This window comes from Typopeltis vanoorti, chromosome 3 (assembly GCF_054136105.1).
Source record: "Typopeltis vanoorti isolate ZY-2024b chromosome 3, IOZ_Tvanoo_1.0, whole genome shotgun sequence".
Lineage (NCBI taxonomy): Eukaryota > Metazoa > Arthropoda > Arachnida > Uropygi > Thelyphonidae > Typopeltis > Typopeltis vanoorti.
Window position 1 is genome coordinate 3,959,340 of NC_143551.1, and position 17,185 is coordinate 3,976,524.

Below are 17,185 nucleotides of genomic sequence, written 5' to 3' on the forward strand. Positions count from 1 at the left end.
GGCTGTGAGTTTTTTGGTGTATGGATTGAGTGAGGGAAGAATGGACTTGGAATAGAACAGATGTGCTGCAAGTTCTTCCTATACATGTGATACCTTTCATGTATAGAATCAATAAAAAACATCGAAAGATATCGTGTTTTCAGACAGAAACTATCAAATCACCCTTGTAAAATCTATTAAAATAATACTTTAAACCTTGTAAAATATATACCCAGTATATGTACCAGCCTTTTCTTGACAATTCAACTCTAAACAGAATAAACTTTTCTTCTTCTTTATCCACTTTCTCCTGATGACATAACTACTTCCCTAATATCTCTTAAAAATTGCAACCACCTATAGTTATTCACATGTGACAAATAAGGCAACATTTCTCACTCCAATTGATTCATTATACCAGCGTTTCCCAAACTTTTCCTACGACGGAACACTTCACAAATCCTGAAATTTTCACAGAACACCTTGGTTATTTTGTAATGTATTAATTGATAATTAATTGTTAATTTGGCTGATTTCTTATATTAATTAATAATTGATCATTAATTAAACATAAACATCATTAAATTAATTTGTGCTGATTTTCATCGACATATCCCATTCTGATCACCAAAAATTTATAATATTATTATAAGTACTTACGAATGAATGCAGACTTTTTCTCCTGTGTGCTGGTAGTTTTCCCCTCCTTTTGTACATCCTGGAGATCGCTTTGTAGGCTGGTGGTGGATGACTCACTATCTGTTTCATCACAAACACCTTCAATAAGAGATTTCTTAATACCAAAATTAAACAAAGTCCCTTGTCTCTTATTCATATTAAAATTTAAATCTGCAGGCCTTTACTTTTAAAAAATCACAGCACTACAGTTTCGAAACTTTCATCCTACAATACAAACTTGTGAAGAAAGTATTCAGTATTACTAGATTTGAGAACCGGATACAGACTATCTTGATCTTCAATTTTAGTGGAAAAATTTTCTTTATACTTCCTTGCTGATTGGTCACTAACATCTGCTACACAGATGTCATTTCCTTCAGTTCTGAGAACAGAGGATATGCCACCCACTGTTATAATCCACTTACAGGCAATTTTTATGACCAGTCATAAACAGCATTATTCCCTTTCCCAAGTGTTGAAAGGTTTCGATGTGTGAAAATTAATGATAATTGCTGAATACTTCCATGTTTAAAAATACATGGCTTGGTCACTAATATTTGCTACACAGATGTTATTAGCATTCTGGGTCTGAGTTTTTCGACATATTCACAAATATTATTCTCCTCAGAATATTTCCACTATAAAATATTTATTCATGAAAAATGCTTAGAAAACTAAAATGACAAATTCCAGGAGAACTTCTCGCAGAACACTGGTGTTCCACGGAAAGTTTGGGAAACCCTGCATTATACGATGGAACAAGTAGAAACATGAGAATGAATGATAAAATTATGTCTTTACATTCCCTCAGATATAATCTCCTTCTACTTATCTTGCTTTGACTATCAAAGAAACCCAAAAAATATATAAAAATAAACAAGCAGTGTACAGTCAACTCTCACTGTAGCAAACTTCTAGTGACAAAAAGTTAGTTACTTGGCCTACTAAAACAAATTCTTTAATATGACAGTGATCCTTTTTGTGCTACAGTGGGAGTTGGATGTACTAGAGTTTCTTAATCTTTTGTGAGTGAAACTGTTTTAAAAATAATGATCCTCCAGTGTAAAGGAGCATGCACAATAAAGCTTAAGTTTACTGCAAGTGACAATTTTTAGGATTTCAAAAACTTTTTGATAAACCTACCCTAAAAACTTGAATAGCAGTACCATAGTCACCAATCTTTACTACATTATCTGAAGTCACAAGACAGTTACGAGTTGCTAAATCACTGAAAAAGCAAATTCATAGTTAACACTTTGAATAAATAAGGTATTGTATTTATTACACAATTTTTAGAGTAAAAGTCTTTCAAGTTATATGATTTGTACTGTTATGAAATTATCTACATTGTTCAGAGGTTTCATATCTAAAATGTATACATGTGTGTTATACACACAGCATGGCAAAAAAAGTAATGAGCATGAAATCAAATAAGTTAAAATAATTTTTTACTTGTATCTTTCAAAACAGTTTCCAAGGGAATGAATACACTTGATAAGTGTTCGTAAAGGCTTTAGAAAGACTGAAAACTTGTTTGCTGTGATATTTAGTTTTCATATTCTTTATTTTCATTTCATAGCTGTTTTCATATTCTTTGAAATATTATAAATACTATCAAATCTCCTTTCAATTTGAATTTTAGTTGGAAAAGAAACAGAACATTGTGGGTATGGGAGAGGAAAGATTAGCAAAGCAAGTGTTCTCTGCTAGGCTGGCAGGATGACCAAGATATAGGTGAATTGATACGGTAAAAAAGTGCCTTAGAAGATAGAAATATAAGATCTGATAATGTTGGAGTCTTGACAGATAAGAGATTGATTTGGAGGAAAATTGTTGATAGGAAGTTAGTAGTGATGTAAATTTTTGATGTAGTACTATCATAATATCCTGATATCTTGTACACCCCTTGAGGGTACATGTCAGGAATTTGATGATGATGAAAGAAACAAAAGTTTCCTGGGACTAAGGGGGGGGGGGATCAGCACTGCAACCTGTTTCTGATCCAGAAACATCTTCAACACTGAATGTGAGGTTACATACTTATGAAAGTTACCAAACCAGACTCTCAAATTTGGTTGGATGTGCTTGATTCATGCCAATACTTTTTAAGTGGTATGATTGCTCATAATAGTCTGGAGCTATCCCAACCCTTTGTGATTGAAGAATGCAATCAGAATTGTTTTGATATGTGATTGCTAGAAACAAACCTTTTTTTTTTTTTTTTTTCAGTCTTGGTAATGGCTATTCTGTACCTTGTCTGATGTCAAGACCATAGTGGAAGCACCAACTCTCATTCCAAATAATAATGTTATTTGGGATTCACAATCACCTGTTTAAAAAAAATCGTTACACACATCCAATCACATTTGAATTTTTCCTCAATATACGGTGCAGAACATACTACTTTTTCCATGTCTGTGGTAATTATGAACCTTATCAATTCACTTATCAAACTTGCGAAAGAACTGAAAAAGTACCACATGGACATGATTGGCATTGCTGAGACAAAGAAGACAAAGGCAGGTGAGATTTTACTAAATAAGGATAGGATGTTATATTCAGGAAATAAAATGACCAAGGAAAGGAAGAAGTAGAGATAACATTCAACACCAAACACAAAGATAAACTTCTTGAATGGAAGGCAGTTTAAAGAAGAGTTACACAGGCAAACTTCAAAATAGGTGAAATGGACAATGAAACTGGCCTGGTTGGCCGAGTGGTTAGTGTATCTGCTCTCCAGCCAAAAGGCTGGAGTAGCAAATGGATCCATCAGGCATATGGGATGGCTCAGGATATAAGAGTGTTAATCTGCTTAACAGCATTAATCCACAACACAAGAATAATAAGAAAATTATTATGTATTTAACTTATTTCCTGCTAAACACACTGGACAAAAAAAATTATAGACTGCAAACTTTATTCTTTAATATGGAGTTATATCACCATCTGCTTTAATTACAGCTTAGATTTTTTATTTTTTTTTCATTATCACATGCATATCGAGTTTATTTCAATCCATGCTTAAAAGTTCCCTTAATTCCTCCAAATTTGCAGGGTGTTGATGTTTCTTCTTTACAGCCCTTTTTAACACATCCCAGATTTTTTCAATAACATTCAGATCAGGTGAATTGGCTGGTCAATTGAGATGAAATGTCTTTCTCGTGTTCTGCAAACGAACTCAGCACAATTCTAGCTCGATGGACACAAGAGTTATCGTCTTGTTCCAAAAACTGGACAAATGGCAATACTTCATTATTTAAAAGTGTGTGTGAATGGACACCTCAACAAATGGGCCAACTCCAGCACTTGAAATACAGTCCCAAAACATGACAATGCTACCACCGTTCTGCACAGAAAGGTGGAATACAAACAGAATCTGGATTTGTCAGACCATATTATTTATCTACACTGGTCGATGGTTCAAGGATGATGCTGTTTTGCCCAAGCAAGGTAATTTTTTTTTCTGGACAGTTGTTAAATTAGGACATATCCAGGCAACATGACTGAAAAAGCCTAACTTATGCAGTTCTCTCCGTAGTGTTCATTCTGAAACTGGTTTACTGAGTCCAGCATTGTACTGTTGAAGCAGTTCTTGATGAGTCTGGAAACATTCAGCTGTTGCTAGTTGTACCAAACAGCTGTGATCCCGATTTGTCATCATAGACCTTCTACCACAATTGCTCCGCCTATGGTGATAGCTTCCATACTTCTTCCACTGTAAACAGACACTACTGACTGTGGATTTAGACAATCTAACAGACTTCACTACCTCTTGCAAGGAATGTCCATGTTCTTGGCCAAAAACAATGGCACCCTTTTGCCACTCGGTAATATCACCTTTACAACCCATGGTTGTACCTGTAAAAGAGAATACAGAATGCTACAGATGCATTAAACACACACCTCAGACATCCACAATGATATTCCAGCAGTTTTACTCTACCTATATGTACAACTCCTTACGTTCAATCAGCATTCCATCATTTTTTTTTTCTCCAGTGTGTTTATTATATCCAGCATCTTCAGAGAACAAAAAACAGTTTGTCACAGCAAACAAATAGCACAATTTAGTGGACAGTTGGAATGGTTTAAAATTGGTAACGGACAACATGAGAAACTAAAGTCTTAATTAGTGCCATCAATTGTTGGATAGAAACAGAGAGAAAAACTAGTATTAATTTGATCTTAAAATGACTGTCTCCCAGATATTTGGTAAATTGATACAGCCATACTTGTAGAGATTTGAGGAATGTTTACCAAAAATCTGGGAGACAGTCATTTTAAGATCAAATTAATACTGGTTTTTCTCTCTGTTTCTATCCAACAATTGATGGCACTAATTAAGACTTTAGTTTCTCATGTTGTCCGTTACCAATTTTAAACTAGTCCAACTGTTCACTAAATTGTGCTGTTTGTTTGCTGTGACAAACTGTTTTTTGTCCTCTGAAGATGGTGGATATAATAAACACACTGGAGAAAAAAAAATTATGGAATGCTGATTGAACGTATTGAATGAATTTCTCACACTAGCAGTACTATCAAGTTAGTCATGCCAGTCACTTCTAAGTCTCTCAGATTTGAACTTGCTGTGATGAAGAATAGTAGTTTTTTTCCATTTGATTGTGTAGGTGATGTTCCAAAGCATGGTCCACTAGACATAACTCTGTAATCATTCTTGCAGATGTATATTTTCTGTTCTTAGCAGGTTTTCTGATCTTTTTTCACTCTGCCTATAGCAGGCCAACTTGCAAGAATTTTAAAAACACTAAGAACTGAGAGGATGGAGTTGGTCTTTAGGGAAACAGATAAAGGGCAACTAGTTTCAAGTGGAGTTTATGGCAGTGCAGTTTATTTATTTCTGGTTGTTATTATTATTTTCCTGATGTACTCTAAGCATGGGGAATAGTGATTGCATTACTTCAATTCACATGTAGATAAGATCAAGGTTTTGACCCTCCAAAATTGGGGGGAAAAATCACTATGCTTCATTGCAGCAAATTGAAATGAGGCTTTCATTTTATTTTTTTATTTTTTTTAGAACCTGCAGCTACCCTTAAAAGCAGACATATGGAAAACTGATTCTTAGGCATTCCAAGTTACAACCTAGGCATCCTACTAATGCCTATAAAAAGGGTTCTTCATAGCCGGGACGTAGACTTTTGTCTCCTAAGTTCCCCTTTACAATTTATATTTAACCCTAAGTATTTTGTGCCATTTTCATTCTGTTAAGCATCTAACAGTCTAACTAACACCTGATCCCAAACACTAGTTGATTCTTCTTCTTCTTACATCACTAAAAATACACCTTTTGGGACAGATAGTAACAGTTATTCCTGTCTATTCAAAATCATCCATTTTGAGCAGAAAGCAACTTAGCTTAGTTGCAGGCAGCCATTTTTTCCCTCCAGACATGTCTCGATTAGGGGACATGAAGAATTTTGCTGTGATTTTCTAATATCATAGAGGAATGGCGTATTTTATCTGTTTTACAGGGAATATAAGCATTCGCTAAGAAAATGTGGTATAGATATTTCCAGGGTAAGGTAATTTAAAGATTAGTTTAAAACTCACATTAAAAAACAATAAATATCAATATGCAAACTAAAGAAAAAGAAGATAGTTAAATATCTCTAATTTGTGCACACATTTCTTTTGAACAACCAAGTAATGATAGAGATAAAACATATATATTGAACACCACATATGAGGATCATCTTCCTGAATAGCAGGCAGTATCAAATTGTGATGTGGGAAAATATCAGAATGGGGAACTGGACAATGAGACTTATTTGTGCCCATTGTCCCACAGAAGGCTCTATTAAAAAGAAGAAGTAGACAAATTTTTCTAGGTATTAGAGAAACTGACATAACAAAAAAGAAAAAGTTTGTCTTGTTGGCAATCTAAACAGCAGAGTACGAAATTATTACCAGGCATAGAAACATTCTGAAAAAATTTGGGGAAAAGAGCAAAACTAATAGTAATGGTAATTGCCTACTGTTTTCTGTTTAGGAAATGGACTAGTTATCACTAACACCATGTTCCAACATAAAAATGTACATAAATTTGCATGGACAGAAGATGCAAGAAAAAATACAAAAATTCTCATTGACTATGTTATTGTTAATAGTGATGTTTTGTCACTGGTTTGGGACACAAAAGTATACACAGGATTTCAATTTGCAAATGATCATCATTTAGTTTTGAGTAGGATAAAATTCAATTTCATACTGAAAATAAGAGTGTCTAAAACAGTTTTCAGGTGGATCAGAGTTGGACAGTTTGCAGAGGTGAACTCAATGCCCAAACATTATTCAAGACAAAATGAAAGACGTTGAAAACAAGAGCCAAACCTTGGAGATTTAGTGGCAAACCCTGAAGAAAAACTTCACTGATTCAGCCACAGGCATATAGTCAGGTTTTCTGCAAGGATAGAAAATCAGAACATCATAGTGGAATTAGGAAGTTAGAGGCAGTCCAGGAAAACAAGAAAGCATATGAAAAGTTTCTGGCAAGTTGTGGTCTTAAAGAATACAGAGAAGAATTGTAAAAAATGGGTGTACTGTGTAAAACTAGCTAAACACAAGTTATGTGAAGGCTTTGTTAAGAACATAGAAATAAATATCAGGAAGGTGACAAAATATTCTGGAGGCTATTGAAAAAATTTAGAAACAGAGAAAAAAGTACCATAAAAGGAATCAGATATGAGAAAAGTAACATGAAAATTGAGGATAAAGATATTCTATATATCTGGAGTTATTACTTTGAGTGACTGCTAAATGAAACAAGCAAACAGTATCAGCATGATGATAGAAAACTCCCAAAAGGAATGCAGTCAGGAATATATATCCATACTTGAAGTAGAAAAAGTTATCAAAAACTTGCAATGCAGAAAGGCAGCTAGAAAAGATGAAATTCAGCCAGAAATTCTCAAATATGGAGGTATTAAAGTTTTACAGTGCATAATTCTGAGAATTACAGAGGTATTTCCCTATTGAGTATTCCTGGAAGACTCGTGCAAGAATATTTGAGAAATGGCTAAGAAAAATTGTGGAAGGGAAGTTTGGTGAAGAACAAGCTAGCTTCAGGTCAAATAGAGGTTGTCACTTTAAGACAATCATCATCATCATAAAATTCCTGACATGTACCCTCAAGGGGTGTACAGGAGATTATGATAGTATTACATGAACTTACATCATTACTAACTTCCTTTCAACAATTATCCTCCAAATTAACATGTTATCTGTGAAGACTCCAACATTATCACATCTTATATTTCTGTCTTATAAGGCACTTTTTACTGTATCAATCAACCTATATCTTGGCCTTCCTCTGGGTCATTTTTCTGCCAACCTGACAGAGAACACTTGTTTTGATAATCTTTCCTCCGAGACTTTTTCACTTTAAGACAAACAGTGGAGAAATTTTGGGAATATAACAAGAATTTGTATTTAAGTTTTGTTGATCTGGAAAAGGTCACAAGAGGAAAGTTTTTAAAAAGTTACAATTATATGGTGTAAATGGGACATTATATCAAGCAATACATAGTCTCTATTTAAGTTGTAAGTCAGCAGTTTAGAATTGAAAGAGGTACAGAAAGATAGTTTGAGGTAAAATCAAGTGCTCAAGCATTAGAATCCTGAAGACTACCATGACGATTGACTTGAAACTCGGATCCTAGTTATATCCCAATGAGGCAAGAACAACCTTGTAGACTTCAATGCCACCAAAATTCAGTTCTGTCTGATCTCTCAAGAAAGAGCTCACTTCCTTTCCCCTTATCACCAGTAATACTGTGATATCCCAACAAGATCAGGTTTCTCTTCTTGGACTGACCTGCACCTCCGATCTTTCCTTGCATTAACCACATTTTAAATATAGCTTCTGCAGCTGCCAAAAAACTTGGTGTACTTTTTCACAAAAGACAACACTTCACACCTTTATACCAGCTAACTCTATACAAAACCCACCACCCAGCCATGGAACATCACTCCCATATTTGGGGTGATGCATCAAAATCTTCTCTAAGATTGCTCAATTCTATCCAGAAGAATGCAATCCAGCTAATTAATGATCCCTCTCTCACAAATCCACTTCAATCCCTCTCTCACGGACATTCATTTTCTGCTTGTGCCTCTTCTACAGATACTTTCATGGACAGTGCTCTGCTGAATTGATCATTATTATTCCTCCACTGTCCTCCAAAATCATTAAAACAAGAGCCACTGCTAACCAACACATTTTTACAGACCAACTTGAAACTCACCAAACGAATTTCACTGCCTCCTCTTTTATTCCATCCACTTCTGTCCTTTGGAACAGTCTCCCTCACTCTGCCTTCCCCAAAGATTACAATCTTCAACTGTTCAAGCAAAATGTGAAGATTTCTCCTTTCTTCTATTCCTCTTGCCCACACACAGCACTAGTGTGCTATAGTTCTTGTGGCCTTTCATGTGTGGACCAGATAAAAAAAAAACTGGGATGAACAGTGAAAATTCATCTACAGGAACAAATTCAAACATCACAAAAATTCAAAATGGGCACTATCATTGTAAGAAATATCAATGGAAAAGAAGTAGAACTGGCAGAAGAATTAGAAATACCATAATGTCATAAATGGTGTTGTCACAAAACAAGGAGGGGAAACATGTAACTCTAAGATGTTATATATACAGGCAATAATGAGAGAGTGAAGGAGCTATATTATATTGAACAATACTCTTTAATGGCAGGCAGTTTTAAGTAGTAGTAGGAATATATCAAAATGGTAAGTTAGACAGTGAGGTGTTCTGTTCTGTGATCTTTCAGAAGGTTCTATACTTATGGAGAGGGGTTTTTCAATTCATTAGAAAAGGCAAGTGGCAAAGCTTTTCATTGTTGGAAATTTGAACAGCAGGGAAAAACATCAATGCTAGACTTACAGAAATGTGTTTGCAAAATTTGGAGAAAAGAGCAAAACCAATAATAATAGTAAGTACATGCTGGATTTCTTTTCAGGTCATGGACTAGTCACTGATGATGGGTTCCAACATAAAGATGTGTAGAAATTTGCACGGAAAGAAGATATAAGAAATGTTCACTGTGTTAATTGTTTAAATTAATATTTTTTTAGAGTATACAGTTTTTAACAGGATAAAATTGAATTTCATATTGAAAAAAAAAAAAAAAGAAGATGTATACAAAAAAGTTGAAAACAGAAGAGAAATCTGACTGTGTTTGAATATCTCAGTATTACTGAAGATAAGGGGGGACGGATGTGAGCTCTTTCTTGTGAGAGATCAAAAACTTAAATTTAAGTTTTTAAATGTAAATTAAAAATCTTCAATTTGAATTTAAGTTTTTCATTACTTCAGTTTCCTAATGTAATGCATAATTTAGTTATATTCATGACTTTTAGAAATTAACTTGACTATCTAATTTCAATTCAATTTTATCCTGTTAAAAACTGTATACTCTAAAAAATATTAATTTAAACAATTAACATAGTGAACATTTCTTATATCTTCTTTCCATGCAAATTTCTACACATCTTTATGTTGGAACCTGTCATCAGTGACAACTAGTCCATGACTTGAAAAGAACTCCAGTATGCATGTACTATTATTACTGGTTTTGCTCTTTTCTCCAAATTTTGCATTCATGGATCAAGGCAATTAGGGAGAGGCCTCCAATGAGACTTAAGGAATGCAGATAACCTCCCTGGGGACATTAGGTCAAATCCTTATCATGTCATGGCCCAAAGTAAATAGGTATTTAACTTTCATTAGTACATAATGACCTGTTTGGCTGAGTGTTTAATATATCCATTCTCCAACCAACAGGCTGTGAGTTTCAATCCTGGAGAGACATGGATGTTCATGTACCTATAGGTGGGAGATGAATATCATCCAGTGTGATACCACTGCCCTTATTATCAGAAGTCTAACATGGCTTGAAAAGTTCAATGTTTGGTACCTAGAGCCAGATTTCCAGATAGTGCAAAATAATAAGATGACAGAAATTTGATAGCTCATATGTTCAAAGACTAAGAGACTAGAGATACAAGTTCTGAGAAAAACTAGTAAAGTAAATAGATGGCTTTAATAATAGAATCACATAAAAATGAAACATTAAATAGGAATTCGATATTATTATCAGTCATGTGTGTGAAAGCTAATCATAGCTGGTATTGGTCATTTAAAGAGCATGGGATAGTAGGTTAGCCAAACAAGTATTTGATGCCAGGAAAAGATCCAAAAAACCAAAATATAAAATCTGACAATATCAATGTTCTAAGAGATAAGACTAATTTGGAAGGAAATCTACAGAAATTTAGTAATGACAAGTCTCATTTAATACTATCATAATATCCTGTACATCCAATGATACATATCAGGCATTTCATAATGTACAAATAACACTATGGACTCTCGTGTATGGGCTCAACATAAAAAAAATAAAAATGGACAAACAAAAATTGACCATGTTGAGTTGAAATAATGTACTGGGACAGTACAATATTTTTGAGAAATCTAAATTGAATACACTCAACAGCACGTGCACCCTGCCCCCCGGAAAAAAAAAAAAGGCTCTTTTTGAGCCTTTTTTTTTTTTCTTCTTCTTCTTCAACCTTTTGGTTCTGTCCACTGCGGGATGAAGGTCTCCCCCAAAACCAAGTGGTTTTCCAGACCACTCGGTTTTCTGCATCGCCCATCCATTTCAATCCTGCAACTTGTTCCAGTTCATCCCTGCACCTTCTTCTCAGTCTTCCTTTTCGTCTTGCTCCATGCTGTCTTTCTAGTCCATCTCCAGTCATTGCACCTGGCAATATGGCCAGCCCATCTCCACTTAGCCTGTTTAATGTATTTTATGATATCCATGACACCTTTGAGATCTTATCCAGGTATTTGTCTTCCTATCTTTTAATGTTATTTTTAGCATACTTTTCTCCATGTGATGTGTTGTTCTCAGCATTTTGTTTAGGGCTTCTGCTTAATTTCTAGGCATACTCTCCAGTTTGTGTTCATATGTTTAGGTAATTTGGATCACCCTTTCTTCAACAATATGTATGAAATGAATGACCAACTGTATATACAATGTGTGCTGTTGTTGGGCATGTTGGCTGGTGTGTACTTGATGTTTTAAAGTAGTAGTAGTACTACTACTAGTACTAGATTCAGATTGGGACTCTGTGTAGTTCATTCAAATTTCAGTATGACAACCTGCAGGATCCTGATAAAATATTCTATTGGATGTGTCATGTAGTTGTTGTCTGTTTTTTATTTAACACTTGATTATGCTGGCTTATAATTCACTGGTCAATTTTCAACAGGTTATGCATCTCTTTACTCAAATTAAGATTGTCATTTAACATTCAGATATATTTTAATATGGGATTTGGCCAGCCTAGTTGGGTGAGTGGTAAGCATACCCCACTCTCCAACCAATAGGTCACAGGTATGAGACCTAAAGACATTACCCGCTGTGAGACCACTGTTCCACTTATCAGAGACCTGAAACGGTTTGAAAATCTTCTATGTTTGGTCTCTAGAGCAGATTTCTGGACTACATAAAAATAAATAAAAAAATTACAAAAAATATCTAAAAACTGATAAAAATGAGGGAAAAAAATCCTTACCCCTTCCGCAGTACAAATGCACTATAGGTTTAATGATAACCATTCGTGTATGGGAACCACATTAAAAAAAAAAACAACAACTTAGAATATAAAGAAGTGTAAAGGTATTAAAACAGTAATGAGTGATTGCTGGTTTTTTATCAATTTATTTACAGGGTGTTCGGGATAAATTTGACAGTTTCGTAAGGAAAAAGAAAATCTTCTTTGTATCTATTAAATTTAATGAATTGACAAAAAAACATTACAGGCAGAGTTAATTACAATACTATCAACAAGATTTACTCAAAATAACCACCATTAGCATCGATCACAGCTTCAATTCTGCTTCGGAACCTCGAACAAGCTGATGCTACAGTCTCCCTGGGAAGGGCCGCAAAAACTGTTTTAATTTTATCCATTAACTGGGCTTTTGTATTACTGGAAGTGCGATTGGTGTCTTTTTCAACTGCGCCCCATACAAAATAATCCATGGGGTTAAGGTCTGGGGAGTTTGGAGGCCAAACATTTGGACTGGTGAAGTCGTAGAAATTTTCAGACAACCATTTTTGACTTTTCCCAGAGGTGTGGCAAGGGGCCGAATCCTGCTGCCATACATACGGCCTACCATTGGCTACCCTTGTTATCCAGGGCTTGACTACAGTTAGCAACTCCACGAACAAAGCCCGAATTCCAATGCCAGGGTTCTTCAACACCTGTTCCTGCAGATTTGCGAGGAATTCTGCTGTACGAACGCAATCAGATCGTCTGCTAGGGATCTTTCTTCTTACTACATCCTCGTAGTCACCATTGCAAGTCTCTAGTTCATGCCTGATTGTTTTTACTGTATTCAGGGAGCATTGGGCAGCAGTCGTAATATCCTTATTTTGATGGCGGGCACGAATCATCATGATACAAGTTATTCTCTTCCATGATTCAGGTGGGTTCCAGCTATCCATCCTTTCTGACATCTTGTATGTGAATGAAGAAGGGTCCAAACTTTTAAATGAAGAGAAGTGTGTGTTAATACATGTAACTTACGGAAAAATATAATTAATTATAAATATGTCAAATTTATCCCGAACACCCTGTATTTATTCGTGCGAGGTTTCCTTCTATCCTCCCCTGTCCCTTACGACTGGTTGAGCCCTCCTAATGAGGGATTAAGTATATTTTTTATAGATCTGTGTGTGTTCACAGGACTGGTTTGCCTGTTCTGAGGGACGAAAAAGCAGAGTTTCCAACTGAAAAATCCTCTACCTCTGTATGAGACTGGCTAACTCATCTTTAGTCAAAAGAGACAAGATAAAGATTCCTCAAGTCAGGGATGGGAATCGAAACCAGGTTTTTCTGACCAGCTAACTCACCTTTAGTTGAAAGAGATAAGATAAAGGTTCCTCACATCAGGGATGGAAATCGAACCCAGGTCTTTCTGACCAAAAGGCTTTGTCTATACCAACTAAGCTATGGAGGATCTTATTTATCAATATTAAGCAAAAATAAAAGATTACAGGCAGAATGCTCTTCAATAATCATGCATATTAAATGCTACTGCATTAATGAATCCAAAGTGAACTTTATTCATATCCAAATTATTAAATTTAAAGATTAACACTCTTGAAGTTAAATGCAATGCACACAAACTTACATGACAGTTATCTGTAAACAACTGATTAAAATTAATCTTCAGCAGAAGAAATCACTAATAATTAATGAAACAAAATGTACCAAGAAACAACTCTATACGTCAGATATAAATTTTTATATTCACTCACGTATGTATGAATCCATGTTCATGCATATATTGTAAAGTTGTTGCTATAATGACTGCCATCTGTAGCAGTGCTCCTTTCTGAAGAAGTGATTCGGAAATACTGCGATGTTGAATCAGATATGACTTCAGATCCTATTTATATAAACAGTGTTATAGGCATTGGTAACAATAGTAAAGCTAATATATTGGTTGTTCATAATGATATTATTTAAGAAAGTTACACTATAGACTACATACTAATTAGAATACCTTTGAATTAATATTTTCGATAGTTCAACAAATTCAAGTTGCCCTCAGGGAACAATGAACAAAAAGACCAAAGCAAGGCACAAGCCTAAATAGCGCCCCCCCTGTGAGCCAGGGTGGGTGTTTTTTTTTTTTTTTGTTGAACTGAAGTTCTAAGGATGACTCAAATCTAGGAAATTCAGTTTCTAGATTTGAGCCAGTTTCACACAACCAAATTCTTTCAGCTTTGGACAGTTCCTTAAGGCTCAGGAAGATATCAGGAAAAGTCTTTCATATTTAAAATTTGTTCCGGTGGAGTAAGGTGGACTTTACAGCATATACTCTATGTCCAAGGTGTGGTCAGAAAGTCCTCAGTGGCTGTAATGGTAGAACTGAATGTAGCCTTTGTGTTCAGTGATTCTGAAGCTGGATTGGATGACTTGCCTGTTCAGCCACTGAAGGACAGCTTACAACTTCATGGCACTTGGTAGACATCTGGTAGGTCTATGAACTGTGGATGATTTTTGGGAAACAGATAAGGCATACCAATTTTTTATATGGTCTTGTGAGTTATGGGATTGTGTGTGTATATCCACTCTATATATATATAAAAAGATAAGCTAAAATTTGAAATGTTTTTATGTCATGTTTTTTGTCTCTTCATTGTTTTGAGCCGGGTTAAGCCGATTAATCCATTAAGCTGATAAGCCAAAATTTGAAACGTTTCACATCCAACAATGTGTTTGCCTTCACGAGACAATTTATTGGACGTTTCAAAACAATGGAGAACCGGCTTACCAGCCCGGAACTCGGGGGTTGGGCACCGTAGGCACCAGTGCCCCCTAGTGTGTGTGTGTGTGTGTGTGTGTGTGTGTGTGTATATATATATTTAGTATTATTTTTGTTAGCTTTCAGATGTGCCTATGATATATGGGATAGTGATAGATTAAGTGACCTACCTCTTTTTTTTGGACCGGGGGGGGGGGGTAATATTATTATTATTACTATTATTACATGACACCTCCAGGGAGTCCAAAGACTCATCAAGGGAGGGCACCTACTTTACCCAATTCTCCAACTACAATCCCATCTACCGCCCATCACCACCAGTAGTATTTTCACAGACAATCACGAACATCCATGCCCATTGAGGGATTCGAACCCATAGCCTTTTGGGTGTAGAGCGGATATGCTAACCACTCAGCACGGCTTTATTTCGGGGATTTGTAGTCATTGAATGAGAAAGTGTATTGTGAATGTGTTCAAGATCAGTGGTTAGGGCATTATCATCAAAATTAATCAATTTTTGACTTTTGCACAGGAATTTAATAATCCCACACTATTGCTGAATGCATCCACTTGTGTGTGTGTGTGTGGATTTTCTGTAAATTGAAAATGCAAGGATTTATCAAGTTGGTGTAATCAAGGTATCTAGAAAGAGAAGACTTTTTCCAAGTTGAAGTGGATGCTGGTTGTTAAGATGTGTTAGGAGAGTGTTAAAAGCCTCAAGGCCATGTGGCCAAATAGAGAACATATCTACATAAGAAATGGCAGGTCTATGTGAGACAGAGGTCATGGCTTTTTCTTCAACTCTCCATGAAGTAGTTAGCTGGAGGGAGGGGGGGGAAGAAAGTGTTGACTTCATGGTTGTCCTTCTAAATGGCTATAGAATTTACCTTGCCAAATGAAACAGCCTGAATTCAAGGCAAACTTAAACAAGGCTCAGCCTTGTTTAAGTATGGGAGGAAATTCTGCTCAAATGAGATCTGAGATGTCTTTAAGAAGAACAATAATGAATAGAGAGGAGACGTCAAAATAGACCATTACATCAGTGTGTTAGAGTGTGAGGGTTTTCTATACTAAAGGGGGCAGTTATTTCAATATGCATAGAGGAGTTGCCAGCATATTGGGAGAGCACTTTGGCTAAGTGTTTGGCTAGTTTGTATGTGGGTGAATCAATGTTACTGGATAATGACATTGTAGATTTTTGGTAGTTTGAATATCCTAGAGAGAAGAGGGGAATTGTATGATTTAAATTTAATGGTAATTGCACAGACCAGGAGGTAACCTTTTTAATAAGCCTATGAAGAATTCAGATTGACATGTTGCCAGGATAACATTCCAAAAGGCAGTAAGTGGAGTGATCCTAAGCAGAGCAGTTTAGTTTGTGTGTAATCATGTTGGTTAAGAACTACTTTGGCATGCCTCTCATTTGCTTTTGCAATTATGATCCTTTTGCCATTTCTTAATTTCTACTAGTGCTTCAAATTCCTTATAGGAAAGGATGTTTTTATGGTGGTTTTGCTTGTTGTTAGGACCTTTACTACATTCAGTCTGATACTGTTTGCTATATGGACAGGAAGGCTGTGAATCTCTCTTTCAACCAACATCATAATTTATTTTTTAGGTGCAAGTATGCAACTGTGTCATGACCAAGCATGCTAATGGTTTCTGGCTTAAGCATGAAGGATGACTAGTTTATTAGTTTTTCCAGTGGCTGTTGAAGATTGGAAGCAGAGTTCAATAGATTTGCAGATGTCAACTTTTACTTTTGAAATTTTTTAGCTGCTGAAGAGTTGGAGATGTCTGAGATCAGCATTCAGTATAGCAGCAAGCTCTTCAAGTGCACAAACAGATTGCTTGGTGTCAATGAGTAGAAAGCGTGTAGTGCCAATTTGTTCATGTAAGAATGAGAAGCTAGTGCACTCATAAGTGGAGAGCTTCTGGTGAATGAAATCAGTGTTTTAATATAATACAGTGATGATGTGGTTATCCTAGAATCATTTTAGAATGGTTAACCTGTTCAGTTATCTAGAAAGTTTTATTTCAGTGTAAGACTGATGCAGAGTAACAGAGACAAGCCTAAAGCCCTGAATAGTGGGCTTGGATGGGTAGCACTCATCCTTAAAGCTTGGACTGAAGCTTTAAGGATGAGTGC

General features: G+C 35.6%; 1 protein-coding gene across 3 annotated transcripts in view; it reads right to left on the bottom strand.

Moving 5' to 3' along the window:
- Window positions 1–17,185, bottom strand: part of LOC150107872 (serine/threonine-protein kinase LMTK1-like) — a 304,207-nt gene that overhangs the window by 86,728 nt on the left and 200,294 nt on the right. For all 3 annotated transcript variants that reach the window (XM_090390529.1, XM_090390528.1, XM_090390527.1), the window contains exons 7-8: window positions 14,024–14,154; window positions 1,801–1,885 (exon numbers count right to left, since the gene is read on the bottom strand). In XM_090390529.1, coding sequence (XP_090246655.1) covers window positions 1,801–1,885; window positions 14,024–14,154 — 216 coding nt within the window. The remainder of the gene's footprint in view (window positions 1–1,800; window positions 1,886–14,023; window positions 14,155–17,185) is intronic.